General features: G+C 41.0%; 1 protein-coding gene across 3 annotated transcripts in view; it reads left to right on the forward strand.

The window, feature by feature from the left end:
• Positions 1-15,287, forward strand: part of MSH2 (mutS homolog 2) — a 94,437-nt gene that overhangs the window by 54,494 nt on the left and 24,656 nt on the right. For all 3 annotated transcript variants that reach the window (XM_043511901.1, XM_043511902.1, XM_038396906.2), the window contains exons 8-9: positions 570-679; positions 14,846-14,969. In XM_043511901.1, the coding sequence (XP_043367836.1) occupies positions 570-679; positions 14,846-14,969 (234 nt within the window). The remainder of the gene's footprint in view (positions 1-569; positions 680-14,845; positions 14,970-15,287) is intronic.

Consider the following 15,287-nt stretch of genomic DNA (forward strand, 5'->3'; position numbering starts at 1 on the left):
ATTGGTAACTTTAGAGGTTAAAATCTCAGCGAAGGCAGTTTCCAAATGTCTGCATCCCCCAACAACACTGGGTGGTATTGAGATGGCTGATGTTCACTTTGTTACCTATACTATGCAGCACTCAATGCAGTTTATTTAGATCACTTTGGGCCACAGATGGAGCTGTCTGTTACGTGGGCCACATCCACACTATGTGTGTGTGTGTGTATGTGTGTGTATATATATATATATATATATATAATATACACACACACACTCTCTACCTGTATGGCCCTGGGGATGTCGCATGGGCCGCAGCTATGTGCTGATTGGGCCGCAAGCGGGCCGTAGGTTGAGAACCACTGCTCTAGTGAGAGACAAATGGTTAGTCTCCATCCAAGGAATGAGGCAGATAAGCTTAAAAATAGGAAGAATTTCTGAAGTAAGAGCAGTCTGTGAAATAACTGTTGTCACATCTCAGTGAAAACTGACAACTCTTTAGTTGCGTACTGGTGCTATTTTGCTTCAGGCTGGTAAGTTCAACTGAATATTTAGAGAAATAATGACTATCACATTTTTTTCTTTGACAGGAGCACACCAGATGTTGTTGCTGGCAGTATTTGTAATGCCTCTCAACGATCTCAACTCTGACTTCTCCAAGTTTCAGGAAATGATAGAAACAACTTTAGACATGAACAAGGTATGGGATAGTATCAGGGGACAGCCATGTTAGTCTGTATCCACAAAAACAACAAGGAGTCCGGTGGCACCTTAAAAACTAACAGATTTATTTGAGCATAAGCTTTCATGGGTAAAAACCTCAGAAGTTAGGTTTTTACCCACAAAAGCTTATGCTCAAATAAATCTGTTAGTCTTTAAGGTGCCACCGGACTCCTTAAAGGTATGGGATAGTTTCTTTAAAGTATGCAGCATCTTGCTGACCTATACTGGTTTGGTTCACTCTTGCATTAACATATTTAATGTGTAATCTACACAAATATTTTTTGCTATAGAACATTTAAGTTGCTATAATTAGGTATTCAAGTAGCCTACTGAGTGTAAATATAAGTTATTTTTTGAGTTTGGATTCTGATAGCTGGGGAGCAGAATGACTTGTGAATGGGAATGCACTGGATAGTTTTTACGTAGACAAACTGTTAGATTTAAATCTGAGTTACAAGGTGGTTACACAGGTGACTTGAAAAGGATGGAAAGCAGTCTCAGTGCCTAGGGTTAACTTTCTGGTATTGCCACAAAGCCAGTTAGATTCATAGATCCAGCCAGTCTCACAAGGCCCTAGTGAGTAAAAGAGGGCATTCAGCCCTACAGAGGATTGAGGTTTCCATGTTACTCTGCCCTAGAATTGGTTGAAAATTGTCAACATTTTAATAAATATTTTTCACAGTAATTTTTGCACCAGCTGTACTGTGTAGCCACCCATCTAGAAGATGGAGCAGTCACTTTGAGCTCTGAAGGGAGTTCTGTCCAGTTGTCCTTAGCTCAGAGAGAATCATTGCAGTGCAAGACATTGACTGTTTTAAATTCAAAAGGAATGAGTAGGGCCCTACCAAATTCATGGTCCATTCTGGTCAATTTCATGGCCATAGGATTTGAAAATTGATTAATTTCACATTTTCACATCTGAAATTTCACAATGTAGTAACCGGGGGAGGGAGAGTACTGACCCAAAAAAGGGATCATGCAGGAATTGCAAGGCTGTTTTAGGGGGGTCGCAGGCTTGCCACCCTCACTTCTGTGCTGCCATCAGCCACAGCTGGGCTCTGAAGGCAGCAGCTAAGGAGCTTCCTGCAGCTGGAGGAAGCTCCCGGAGGTGGAGGTGAGTCTGATCTTCCATGTGCTGCTGGGAGCGTCCCAACCAGAGGCTCCTAGCTGCTAGTCCCCACAGGTTGGGGAGGGACAGGACTTGCTCTTCTCCTGCACAGCCCCTTTCAGGGCGGGGAGATCAGACCCACCTCCAGGTACCTCCACAGGCTGCCTCCGGGTACCTGCACAGCTGGGCAGCAGCCCCAGAGCTTCCTGGAGCTGGAGGAGGTTTCCGGAGGTGGAGGTGGATCTGATCTCCCCCTTGCTACTGAGAGCACCCCTTCCAGGGGCTCTTAGCTGCTAGTCTTGGCTTCACTTCTGCACTGCCTCTGGAGGTGGATCTGAACTCCCCATAGAGAGCGGCTGTGCAGGGGATGGACAAGTCCTGTCCCTCCCCAGCACTGACTAGGAGCGAGGAACTCCCGGCTGGGGCGCTCCCAGTAGCACTGGGAGATTGGATTTCATGGGGAAGGGAATACGTAATAAATTTTTCATGGCTGTGAAATTGATAGGGCCCTGGAGATGACGTAGAGGTTTTTCATTGAACTCAAATAGGAAAATGCTGGAAGAATTGCAAATTGGGGTTTTGGAAATAGAATATAAAATGTTTAAATAAACCACTTTATTGCATGAATGTGCTTGCTTGCTTGAAATCCAAAGCCTGCAGCATTGCTTCTCATCCTCAGAGCAATAGCCAGCAAGAGTGTAAAGATCAATTTAAAAAAGTTAGAAATTTATTTTTTTCCATTTTAAAAATACTTTCACCCTAAATTCATGTAGATGAGAATATTTCCAGGGGTAACTACTCCAGCCAGGTAACATGGCACACTTGAGCAAGCTGTACAAGAACCTTTTTGAAGTATAATAGCTGATTATATAAAGTCTGTTTTAGACAAGTTTACACAGCTGTTTCTCTATACTCTTATGTGGCAGATTGCCAGTAAATCTTCCTACGCTTTCATTTTATTTGTTTTTTTTTTATATTTTGCGGTGGTACTGTAACTTTCCAAACTGAAGCTAGTTTACTTATTTTTAGTTCCCTGTTCAAGTTTCCAGCAGCTTATTCAGAGGCAGTGGTTGGTTACTTCCCAAATTAGATATATTAGAGGGATTTGAAATTGTAAACATGATTAAATAGATTTTAGGTCACCCTATCTGATCCATATATGTTCCTTTAAATAGTTATAGAAAGATGTTTCTCTGCTTCCTGAACTAGTGCTTAATTTCTGCCCCCCTCCCCCCCCCATCCCACCGAAGATGTATTCTTCTGCTAAATTGTGTATAGATGCTACTTTGGATGATTAGAGCTATTCTGATGCTTTACATTCAGATTCCTGCTACTGATTTAGCATTTGTTAGGGTTTTAGATGTGCAATTTCTCTAAAATAAAGCTACCTAAATCTTCTGTTGATAGTATTACAAGTTACTTAGATTGTAAGCTCTTCTGGCACAGTAGAGTCCTTGTCCATAAATTGGGCTTCTAGGTGCTACAAATAATAAATACATGCTTGCACATCGGAGCCTATCCTAAATACTGAGGTTGAGATTTTCAAAACTATGTAAGAAATTTGAAATTTGTCATTCAAATTAATGGGGGATTTTGTCTAAATCCCCTGAAATGCTTTGAAAATTCACCTCTGGTATTCAAAGTACCAAGGCTAGTATGGGAGAGAGTAACTGAATTTGTACTTTGTGTATTGGAACAAATTTTGAAAGAGAAAATAGCTAAGGACAAAGACGTAAATGGTAATTGGGATAAAATACAACATGGTTTTACAAAAGGTAGAATCATGCAAGACCAGCCTGATCTCCTTTTTCGAGAAGAGAATTGATTTTTTAGACAAAGAAAATGCAATAGATCTAATCTACCTGGATTTCAATAACACATTTGATACAGTTCCACATGGGAAATTATTTAAATTGGAGAAGATGGGGATTAATATGAGAATTGAAAGGTGGATAAGGAACTGGTTAAAGGGGAGACTACAACAGGTCATACTGAAAGGTGAACTGTCAGGCTGGAGGGAAGTTACTAGTGGAGTTCTTCAGGGATCAGTCTTGAGACCAAACTTATTTAACATTTTATTAATGACCCTGGCACAAAAAGTGGGAGAGTACTAATAAAATTTGCAGATGATACAAAGTTGGGAGGCATTGCCAGTACAGAGGAGGACCGGAATATCATGCAAGAAGATTTGACATCCTTGAAAACTGGAGAAATGGGATGAAATTTAGTACTGCAAAAGTGCAAGGTCATGCACTTAAGGACTAACAACAAGAAGTTTTGCTGTCAGTTGGAAGAGACAGGAGGAGGAGAAAGATCTAGTATTGGTTGATCACAGGATGACTGAGCTGCCAGTGTGATGTGGTTGTGAAAAAGGCTAATGCAGTCCTAGGATGTATGCAAAATATTTCCAGTAGAGACAGGGGAGTGTTAGTGCCATTATACAAGGTACTGGTGAGACCTCATCTAGAATACTGTGTGCAGTTCTGGTCTCCATTTTTAAGAAAGATGTATTCAAACTGGAAGAGGTGCAGAGAAGGGCCACTAGGATGATCAAAGGAACAGAAAATCTATTTTATGAGAGAAGATTCAAAGAGCTTGGCTTTTTTAGCTTAACCAAAAGAAGGCTGAGGGGACATACGATTACTCTATAAATACATCAGAGAGATAAATACTAGGGGGGGAGGAGAGGAATTATTTAAGTTAAGTGCCAGTGTGGACACAAGAACAAATGCATATAAACTGGCCATCAGCAAGTTTAGTCTTGAAATTAGACAAAGGTTTGTAACCCTCAGAGGAGTGAACTTCTGGAAGACCCTACCAAGAGGAGCAGTGGGGCAAAAAACCTAACTGACTTCAGGATGGAGACTGATAAGTTTATGGAGGGGATGTTATGATGAGGCTGCCTACAATGGCATATAGCTGATGCATGACTTCTAGCAGCAAATATCTCCAGTGGCTGGTGATGGGATGAGTTACTGTTAAGAGAATTCTCTCCCTGTTGTCTAGCTGGTAGGTCTTGCCCTCATGCTCAGAGTTTAACTGATCACCATATTTGGGGTTGGAAAGGAATTTCCCCCTAGATCAGATTGGCAGACACCCTGGCAGTTTTTAGTCTTCCTCTGCAGCATGGACCATGGTGTCACTTGAGGTTTAAATTAGTGTAAATGGTGGATTCTCTGTAACTTAAGTCTTTAAATCATGATTTGAGGACTTCAGTAACTCAGCCAGAGGTTATGGGTCTATTATAGGAGCAGTTGGGTAAGGTTCTGTGGCCTTCAGTGTGCAGGAGGTCAGACTAAATGATGATCATGGTCTCTTCTGGCCTTAGTCTATGAATCTATTAATATTCATAACTCTTATGGACTCTTGTGGAATGTTGTATGTGAGGACATGTCTGGAAGAGGGTACTGTCTCATTTCTGGTGTTTGTGCTATTGGGTAAAATATTCTGACTTCTTTTGAGCCATTTAACAATGCAGTAGCTTTTCTGAAGATACCATTGCTCTTATGAAACTTTTTTCCAGTCATTTATTTTAAGGTAGTTTAGTGGGGTGCACTCACCTCTTATGTGCACCCCATTGGCCAAGTGTGTGTGCCTGCGCGCGCTCGCGCGCTCTCTCTCTCTCTGTCCCTGCTCTGGGATAGAGCAGTGCCCCAGGGATCCCTCCCTGGAGACAGTGTCTTCGCCCTCTGGGGCTTCTTGACTACAGCTCTCCAGCTGGGCCACTATAGTTCAGTTCCTCCTCTGAGGTGCCTCAGTGTCCAGGCCAATTCTCCCCAGTGGCTAATGGAAGGTGCGGGAGGGACCCGGGCCTGCCCACTAGTCCGGGTCCCAGCCCAGGGACCCTGTAGATCGCAGCCGTCTGCCGTGTCCCTTTAACTACATTGCATGGCTTCTCTAATTCCCTGGGCCACTTCTGCGCAGCTCCATGATGTCTTCACCCTTATTTCAAAGCCTTGTCATAATGGAGTCCCAGCAACCAGCTCACAGCTCCTTCTCGCTCTCCCCGGCTTCTGGAAGCACTGCCCTGTCTGGGGTTCTGCAGCTCCATCAGCCAGCCACACACCATCCAGGCTCCTACAGCTCCAGCACAGAACTGAACTGCCTCTGGCCCTGTAGCTCTTCTTGTACTAGGCTGTTTGGCCCCGATTGTCTGTCCCACACAAACACTCTAGGCAGCTTGGAGGACCCTCTCCACTGCCTTTTTTGGGGTGGGGTGTGGCAGGGCCACGGGGCCTAAGAGTGTCTGGTATATATCCCATCACAGGTAGACTAACAGAGTAGCAAATTCCCTGTTGACATATTGCTGCATCCTTCCTCATCTTATTGCATGTCATGAAAACAAGATATGAGCATTTAAGTAGCTATGCAGATTGGAGTTCATGCATACTTTCTGGAGAAAATCCTTGCTACATTCTGGTTTGTCTGTACATGAGTATTTATTTGAAATAATGGAGAAAATCGAGCTCTTGAGTTGAAATGTTTACATGCCTGGAGTAAGTATAAGAAGTGGAATTCTTAAGTTGTATAAATGCAATTCTTTGTTTAAAAAGTGAGCAGTATTTGAAAGTTAGTGGACACATGGAAGTGGTAGTAATAAAAGTGAAATTACTGAAATTTAATTAACACTTTCAGTTTGCAAAGTTTACTACTACTGCCTTGCTGTGAAAAGGCAGTGCAGCTTTTTTTACCTTGTGAGCTTTGGCAGCCTTGCTACAGTGATGTAATTCTAAGATGAAGCTTAATTGGAAAAAGCACACAATGTAATAAGTTCTGCTCCATATCTATTAAATATGCTTAAGTTGAGTACATTGGTTTATATTTTAAATATATCATGTGGAAGTTGCTTGTTATAGCTTAGTTGAAATTCATATGTAATTTGCTGCTTAAAATTAGCAGTGCAGGAACTATGTTGATTTACATTTACGTTTTAGGTTAACTGCTTGTATTCATTTTCAAGGCCCTTCAGACAGACCCCATCTTACCTACCATTTCTCATTCACTATCAGGTGGCCAACGCTTGCCTCCAATCTGCCGATGATGCCAGCTTCCGTTGCTCACTTGTTAAATTTTCAGTCAAACATCTTGCTTTCGCCCATGCTGCCCCTCATGTTTGGTAGGTTCTCCCTGAAAACATCTGCCATGGTATCTCCTTATGCACCTTCTAATTCCTCCTCAAAACTCTTGCCTGCAAAAAAGTATTGTCATGTCTGCAAAAAAACTTGACAGTGGCTAGGCTCCTGTTGTGCAGAGACCAATGCCTATCATGCTGACCACTACTGTTTCTTGTATGCCCCTGCCTGTGCCACTCTGTCTCATGTCTTATACTTAGATTATAAGTCCCTTGGGGCAGGGACCATTGTGTTTGCACAACATGGCACAGTGGGGTCCTGGTTCATGACTAGGGTCCAAAGGCACTATGGTAATACAAATAATAAATAAAGCAAATGTTTTACTCTAGTAATGGGATATGTCTTTTATGTAAACGTAAAACGTAAAATTAGCAGTGCAGGAACTGTGTTGATTTACAATTTAATGATCAGTCTTTCAGACTGCAGTGTCCAGCAAATGTTTGGTCTCTTTATGCCCACAACATCAGGAAGATTATCCATATCATGACAATGAAAGACTGCAAGAACACATGACAGTAACATCAGAAACATTCACAAATAACTACCCAACTGTTTTATTAATAATTTTGTTATGCAGCTAAATAGTGCCACAAGCACTGAAATATGACAGCAGATAGAAACAATGCAAAGTGTTTAGCCCTATGACTGCTATCGCTCACATCTCCTGCCGAGGAACCCCAGAGTGTCAGTCGTTACTTTCTCCTCATTGTCTGTAGTGGTTGTCCTAGTGTCTCCTGGTGCGTTCCCCCATCCCCACTTCCACCCCAGCACATAGGTTAGGCAATATCTTTTATCCTGAGTTACTCTATTAAGGTTGTATACGGTTTCCAACCCCTTTTTCCTTATTCATACTTCCACACCCCACTAATTTAGGGATGTCCCATTTCTCTTTGGCTGTATGCCCTGTGTTGCAACATTGGTTAATGTTTTGTATTCCACCTCTATATCCTAAATATATTTTACCTTCTATTCTTGGGTATATTGGAAATGTACAGTTCATTCACTAATATCAAAATTGCAGTAAGATTATCACCTCTTGAGCAACTGTATAAGCAAAAGAAGGAAGTTAACAAGTTTCTGCCACACATTTGGCTTTAAAGATCTTTGCAATTCTGACTTTCTGAGGAGGCCAATGAAATTTTCCTAAATGGTATTAAATATCGGTTTGTCCTGTAGCCTGAATACTGTGCGACTTCTACATCTGTTTACTGACCAATAATTGTCAATAACAATTGTTCTGCATTTCTTAAGTCACTTGTCCCTGGATGGACATATAAATAACTACCTTCTGAAACTGTTTTTCCACAGAGACTTGTGTAGAACCACTAATTGGCACTTGTGAAGTGTTTCTAAATCCCATGGTTTTGGTGCTGTCAGTGAACCTGTTCCAGGACTCGTAATTCTAGCATGTGACCAGTGCATATTCATGATACTTTTCTCTACTGCTGTAATGTCAAGTACATGTAGCATTATTTGATTGAATCAAATGTGCATCGCTAATATGTTGCCTCTGTGGGAAATAATTGATTCAGATATAAAAGTTAACTTTCCTTCCCAGCATAGAGAAGCTTTTTCTTATGAAGAAAAAAGCAACAACCTGTATTAATTTTTGTTAAACTGTTACGTAACTTCATTGTAAGATACCTTAGATCACAGGTCTAAGATTTTTGGCAAAACTTTCTACTTTATGTCAGATCACTGAGGAAGACTTGAAAGATGCAATTCAATAAAGACGAGTGCAAAGTACTTCACTTAGGAAGGAAAAATCAAATGCACAATTACAAAATAGAGAATAACTAGCTAGATGGTAGTACTACAGGAGAGGATCTGGGTATTGCAATGAATCACAAAATAAATGAGTCAAGCGTGATGCTGTTGCCAAAAAGGCTTATATTCTGGAATACGTTAACAGGAATGTTGTATGTAAGACACAGGACACAATTGTCCTCAGCTGGAGTACTGTGTCCAATTCTGAGCTCCATACTTCAGGAAAAATGCAGTCAAACTGGAAAGAATCCCGAGGAGAGCAACAAAAATGATTTTAAAAAAAGGTCAGTTTTTCAAATACTATGAGGTAAGGTTCAGAAAAGTGAACATGTTTAGTCTTCAGAAAAAAAGACTGAGTGGCGGGGACTTGATAAGTCTTCAAATATGTTAAGGGCTATTACTAATAGTTTGGTGATCAATTGTTCTCTATGTTCACTGAAGGTAGTACAAGAAATATTGGCCTTAGTCTGCAGCAAGCAAGATTTAAGTTGGACATTAAGAAAAACTTTCTAACTGTAAGTGTAGTTAAGTTCTGGAATATGCTTCCAAGGGAGCTTGTAGAATCTCCATTAGTGAAGTGTTTTAAGAACAGGTTAGACAAACACTTGTCGGGGTTGGTATACATTTAGTTGGTCCTGCTTCAGTGCAGGGGGCTGGATGTGAGGGCTTCTCTAAGTCTCTTCCAACCCAACACTTCTGATTCTGAGAGAGAAAACCCTGACCTTTTGGTCTGTTTCCAAAAGTAAGTGGCAATATTCACAATTGATTATTGTAGACTACGTTCAACAGTCCTGAAAATTCAGAGTTGACATCGTGATATCCTTTCACTAAAATAGGTCCTATGCATTTCTATAACAGTAATTTTTGAAGTGTAAAATAGCAAACATGATTCATAGATGTCACTAATTTCCCTAGGTGGTTAGTACTTTATATTAATATTCTGTTCACACTATATTTTTTCAGTCATTTCAGGAAAACTTTTTATTACTGATAATTAAGGCTGCGAGTCTGTCACGGAAGTCACAGATTCCATGACTTTCTGGGACCTCCAGGACTTCTGCAGAGGCCGGTGTGGCTGACCCGGGTGCCGCCTGAGCAGCTCAGGAAGCCCTTAGGCCTGCTGCACCAGCTGCTGCTCGGGCAGTCTCGGGCCCGCACACTTCCCTCACCCCCAGCAGCAGGAGTTTGGGTGAGGGGGGCTCAGGGCTGGGGCAGGAGGTTGGGGAGGTGGTGGGGGCTCCAAGCACTGCTTACCTTGGGGGGGGCGGGGGCTCCATGGTAGCAGCAACATGTCCTCCGGCTCCTAGGTAGAGGTGTGGCTAGGCAGCTCTGTGTGCTGCCGCTACCCCTGCAACTCCCATTGGCTGTGGTTCCTGGCCAATGGGAGCTGCGGAACCAGCACTCAGGATGGAGGCAGCATGCAGAGTTCCCTGGCTGCGTCTCCACCTAGGAGCCGAGGGACATGTCGCCACTTCCGGGAAGCTGTGCGGAGCCAAGTAGGGAGCCTGCCAGCCCCGCTAAACACCGCCCCCCCCAGCAGCAGTGGGGGTCCCAGGCTGCATGCTGCTGCCCAGCACCATGGCACCTCCCCTGTTCTGCCCCTCCCCCCCAAGCACCCAAGATTTAGTCAGGGTTTTTTTCATCTGTGTGCCGTTTTGGTGGTATAGCTTAATTGGCTTTCACTTTTTGTTTAAAGGAAGACGGGTCAATGACTGACAAAAATCCTAGAATTTACAATATATGCTAATAGAGATTTATAACCTTACGCTAGTCGGAGACCATCTGTTGATTTAGGTTTATGCCTTGGGACATCTTCTGTTCTTTTGCAACAACTGTGCTAAGCTCTTACCCTTCAAATCACGTTCCAACTTGATGTAAATGTTTTTATTGCACTTCTGCTAAACAAAATAATGAATTGGATATTTTTAGTGGCACCTTATAAAATGCACTATGTGGGATTTGTTTTCAAGTCATAGGAGTTAATTAAAACGGTTGTTGATTTGCCAGCTGTAGTTGTACTGGAACAGTAACCTTTCCTCAGTATGAGCATTAAAATTTATATCTTCCGGCTTTGCATTTTGTTAGATTTTTATAGGATTTAACTATAATGGCTGAGTCTAATAGAGAATAAGGTATGATGGAATTACAAGGTGTCATAGCAACCAAGTTGCATCAGTAATCCATTCAGAGTAAGCTTTCTGGGGCAGGTATCAAAGAACACTATTTGAAAAGCAGCAGATATATTTGCAGTCCCAATAATGACTTACTCACTTAAATAGCTGTAATAAATATTGGTAACTGGATAACTTTTTTTCCATTCCTGTATTTGATTAGTTATCACTTTTTTCCATAGGCTTGACACTCTTGACTCTTTGACATGTACAAAAAGTGTATTAGACTACATCATTGCCTAGAGGGGTCCTAATGGAATAGATTTCAATTAGTAATGGTAAATATATGCACCTGCTTAAGTGTTTGCAGCATTTGAGCCATAGCTTATTTATTATCCACCCATGTACATTTTTAACATAGCCAAATGTCTCAGAGTGTTTATTAATACACACCAGCAGTCCTGAGAACTAAATCTTGGGAAGCTGAAAAAAGGGCTTTTTTGGGTAGGGTGTGGGGGGGTGAGATGGGAGGGGGCTAGTTAGTTCTTCTCTTGTTTAGTCAACACTGAGTTAGGAGATTTGTATTCAGTCTAATGCCCTGGTAAGTGAATGTACATGGATTAAAACAATGTGACAGTGATATATATATGGCATAAAATGGAACAATTCATGGCTATTTGATCTAGACTTTGCTGACGACATCGCTCTTATCAGTGAAGATGCCGACGGACTACAAAAATGCACAAACCAAGTAAAAGAAGTAATGGAGAAGATAGGTTTGAGATACAATGCATATAAATGTAAAGTCCATATTAATGGGGACTACAGGGACAGAAATCATAATTGAAGAGGAGAAACTGGAGAAGGTGGACAATTTTACGTATCTTGGAAGTACCATCAGCCAATATGGTACTAGTTCCGAGGAAATGAGAAGAAACTGGAAGGCAAATGCTGCATTTGGAAGACTCAAACATCTGGCAACTCAAAAACATCTCCCTCAAGACAAAACTGAATGTGTACAAAGCAATTGTTATCACCATCACAACATATAGCAGTGAGACATAGCAACTTACCAAGAAAGATATGCAAAAGCTGGATGCATTTCATCGCAAATGTCTGAGAAGAATATTGGGAATAACGTATAGAGATAGGAAGACAAATGAAGTCAGAAAAATTACTGGACAAGGCACCCTCTCACAAATCTACAAAAGACATCAGTGGCTGGGACATGTGCTGAAAATGGAAAAAGCGCTTACCAAATACTGCCCTTGAATGGAAGCCAGAAAACGCAAGAAGAAAGAGAGGAAAACTGTGAATAACATGGAAAGAACAGTTCTGAACAACATCAAGCACCTCAACATGAAATGGGAAGATTTGGAGAGAAGGGCAGTTGACAGGCAAGGATGGCAAATGTGGGTAGCCCAGTATGCAAAAGCAGAAGATGGTCTAAGGGAATGCCCTGGTCTGTTTGCTACAGCCATCTGTCCATTCATGACTGTTGTTCATTTATTGTTCCATGCCCGGAATGGTGATCGAAATCTTTGATCTGTTATGGCAGATTCCATTGAAACTAACTGCATGTTTGTACTCCTTAATCTCTGAAGCCAAGTTGACATTTGGCTATATTGGAATAAATAATCCTTTATTTTAGAATTCAGTATCCATTTCAGCAATGAAAAAAATATTGATGTGTTCTTAAAGCTGAAAATGTGTGCACGGTGATGGTGGCTGCCTTTTATTCGTGCTCTTATGGGAAGCCCAGGAGAGAATAAATCCAGTCCTTCAGTGTTTTCCTAGGTTCCATAGTCATATGGCAGAATGTTGCCATAAAAAAGCATTTTAATGTCTGAAAACTATTGGGATTCACAATTCCACATGTTCTTTCTAAAATTTCTCACACCAGACTGGCAGCTGCACGTAGAATGAAGAGAGACTTGGTGAAGGAGAAGAGAATAGCTTCTGTGTTGGGCAACTTTTCTAAATACAGTTAGGGCTACAATTTTTGTAAAAAAAAATAAAGTTTAAACTCTCCAGTGTTCTATTTTGGGATAATAGAATGATTATTTTATTATTCTGAAAAGTTTTATCCGGAATGGCAGATGTGATTGATTGGTTTTTTTGCTTGTTTGGTTGGGTTTTTTACCAAATAGTTTAGGAACTCCTTTGTGTGTGTTTGTTAATAAGCTGCATCATCTAGTCAGTTCAATTTTCACAGTTAAGGTTTATAAAACATTAAATATTAGCTTAATCAGCTTACCTTGGAGAATGTGGTCAAATGTAATAGTTCTGTTTCAGCATCTGCTAGTGAAGGATAGACTAGTTGAGTATAGTCTTCAAATACTTGAAAGTGGCACAGGTGATAATAGATCCGTTTACAGGAGCTGGAGTAGGCAATCAATTTGCTGGCTCCTACAGACTCTTACTGGAAGCAGTGCAAACTGGGATACACTCTTCTAGGTGTCTATGGATATAAACGGTAAAACTTATTTTCATGTTTTGCCTTTTTGTGATTACTGGCTTTGGAGCAGAAGGGGGAAACTGGATTTGGTTTGAAATGGAACATGGAAGTCTTTCAACCTTTAATTTGTGAGTCTGTGTGTAGTCCTAGTTGGCGGGGAATGAGAATCTAGCTCTTCGTAGCTGTTTGGTCTGTGTGAAATTAGTTTCTGTGATGTGGCTGCCGTTCTTGTAGGTGAATGGATCAGTCTTCTTGATATGTCAGGCAGGTGATAGTCAATCCAGATGCAGGATTTTTTTTCACCAAGTTCCATGCAGGAAAGCTTTCTCGGTGCACAGCTTTCAGATCTGGGGGTGGAAAAACTATAGTCAGGATAGTGTAGGCTACCTATCCAGTAGTTTTGCTTGAGCACTATTGTTAGGTAAGGAGAGAGAAATGTGCATGCTTTTGTAGTGGGTGGTCCTGTTTAACTGCAGGACCAGCCAAGGTCAGAGAGAGTAAGCTGACTAAATGGATCTTTGATCTTGGATCTTTGAAAGCTCACTTTCTTCTTTAAGCTTCTTGGGTCTCTTGCTTTCAACAGGCTCCTTTTATTCTGTCAGTGTGAGCGCTGACCTCAGTGCTGTAGTACTTGCAGTGCAATGCATTCTCTTCGTTCCTGTCTTTACTTTTCTTGAAAATTTCTAAGCACTGATTTTCTTGTTGGTATTCAGGCATAGATTTGTGTGTTTGCCGCGTGTTTACCTTTTTACCTTATCTTTATCTGTGGAGGATTTCTTGTTTGAATTCAGTACTGCGCTAAATGGATACAAAAAAATAGCCAAGCAGTGAGCCTATTGTAGTACAGTATTAATATTGTTTGTTTGATTTTTCCAGCCACCACTTTGTGTGTGTTCTATGTATTATGTTGGAACTGCTTGAATCACAGAGCTGCAGGATGACACAAGCAGTGTTTAACAAAAATAAGTACCTGACAAAAAAGAGTGGATTGATAAACAGGTGTAAATCAGTAAAAATCAAATTCCTTTAATTAAAAAAACGGGTAATTTTTCTGTGAAAATAGGTAAAAACTGAAAATGCGGAACACTACATATCCCTAAAGAGAGAACTGTAAACCCAGAGTTCCCATGAGGCTGGAGTTCTAGGAAAAGGGTGTATTTAAGCTATGGGGAAATCTGATGAGACAATACTAGTCCCAGGGGCTAGGCAGTTGAAGCACAGGGTGCCAGGTCTCAGGAGGGACTCTCTAGCACGGGATAATGCTTGGAATCTGTTTAGATTCAAAAAGCTTAGAGTACATGGGACCCAGTGAGGTGAGCTTCAAACACAGCAGCCTGCAGAGTGTCCAGCCAGATGGGGAGCGCTACCAGGCTTTGTATGTGATTCAGCTAAACTCTCACCAGCTACGAATATAATCTGACACAAACAATACTGAATTATGAAATGTTGAACAAAAACTATTAAACCAAATCAAACTAAATGACTAATGTAAAGACATTGAATTTCTGCATAACAAATGTATGCAGCAGCAAAATGGTTATATTTATTCTCATTCTTCTTTTTGTAGGTGGAAAATCATGAATTCCTTGTGAAGGCTTCTTTTGATCCTAACCTGACAGAGTTGAGAGAGAAGATGAACAAACTAGAGGAGAGCATGCAGTCTCTTCTAAAGACTGCAGCCAGAGAATTAGGTATAGTGGGGTAAAACTCCCTTTAATACTTTCTTTATAAAGTGCTTTGAGATCTACTGACCATATAAGAGTAAGGTATTTTTATCTTTAGTTTAATTATTTAATTATTAGACTGCTGGATGATTTTAATGGTGTTATTTAGTATGGTACGTGGAGAGTAACAAGCAGCTTTATGTCCAAATTGCTTTTTGTGAAAGATGGTGTTTCAGAATGTTTACCCAGTTGCTGCATACCTATTACAGGGTTGTACAGAATTTATTTACTGTAACTGTGTCTAGCCTTCTCCTCTGATTTTATTTTTATTGAGACCCTTGGGGA

The sequence above is a fragment of the Dermochelys coriacea genome, chromosome 3 (assembly GCF_009764565.3).
Source record: "Dermochelys coriacea isolate rDerCor1 chromosome 3, rDerCor1.pri.v4, whole genome shotgun sequence".
Taxonomy (NCBI): domain Eukaryota; kingdom Metazoa; phylum Chordata; order Testudines; family Dermochelyidae; genus Dermochelys; species Dermochelys coriacea.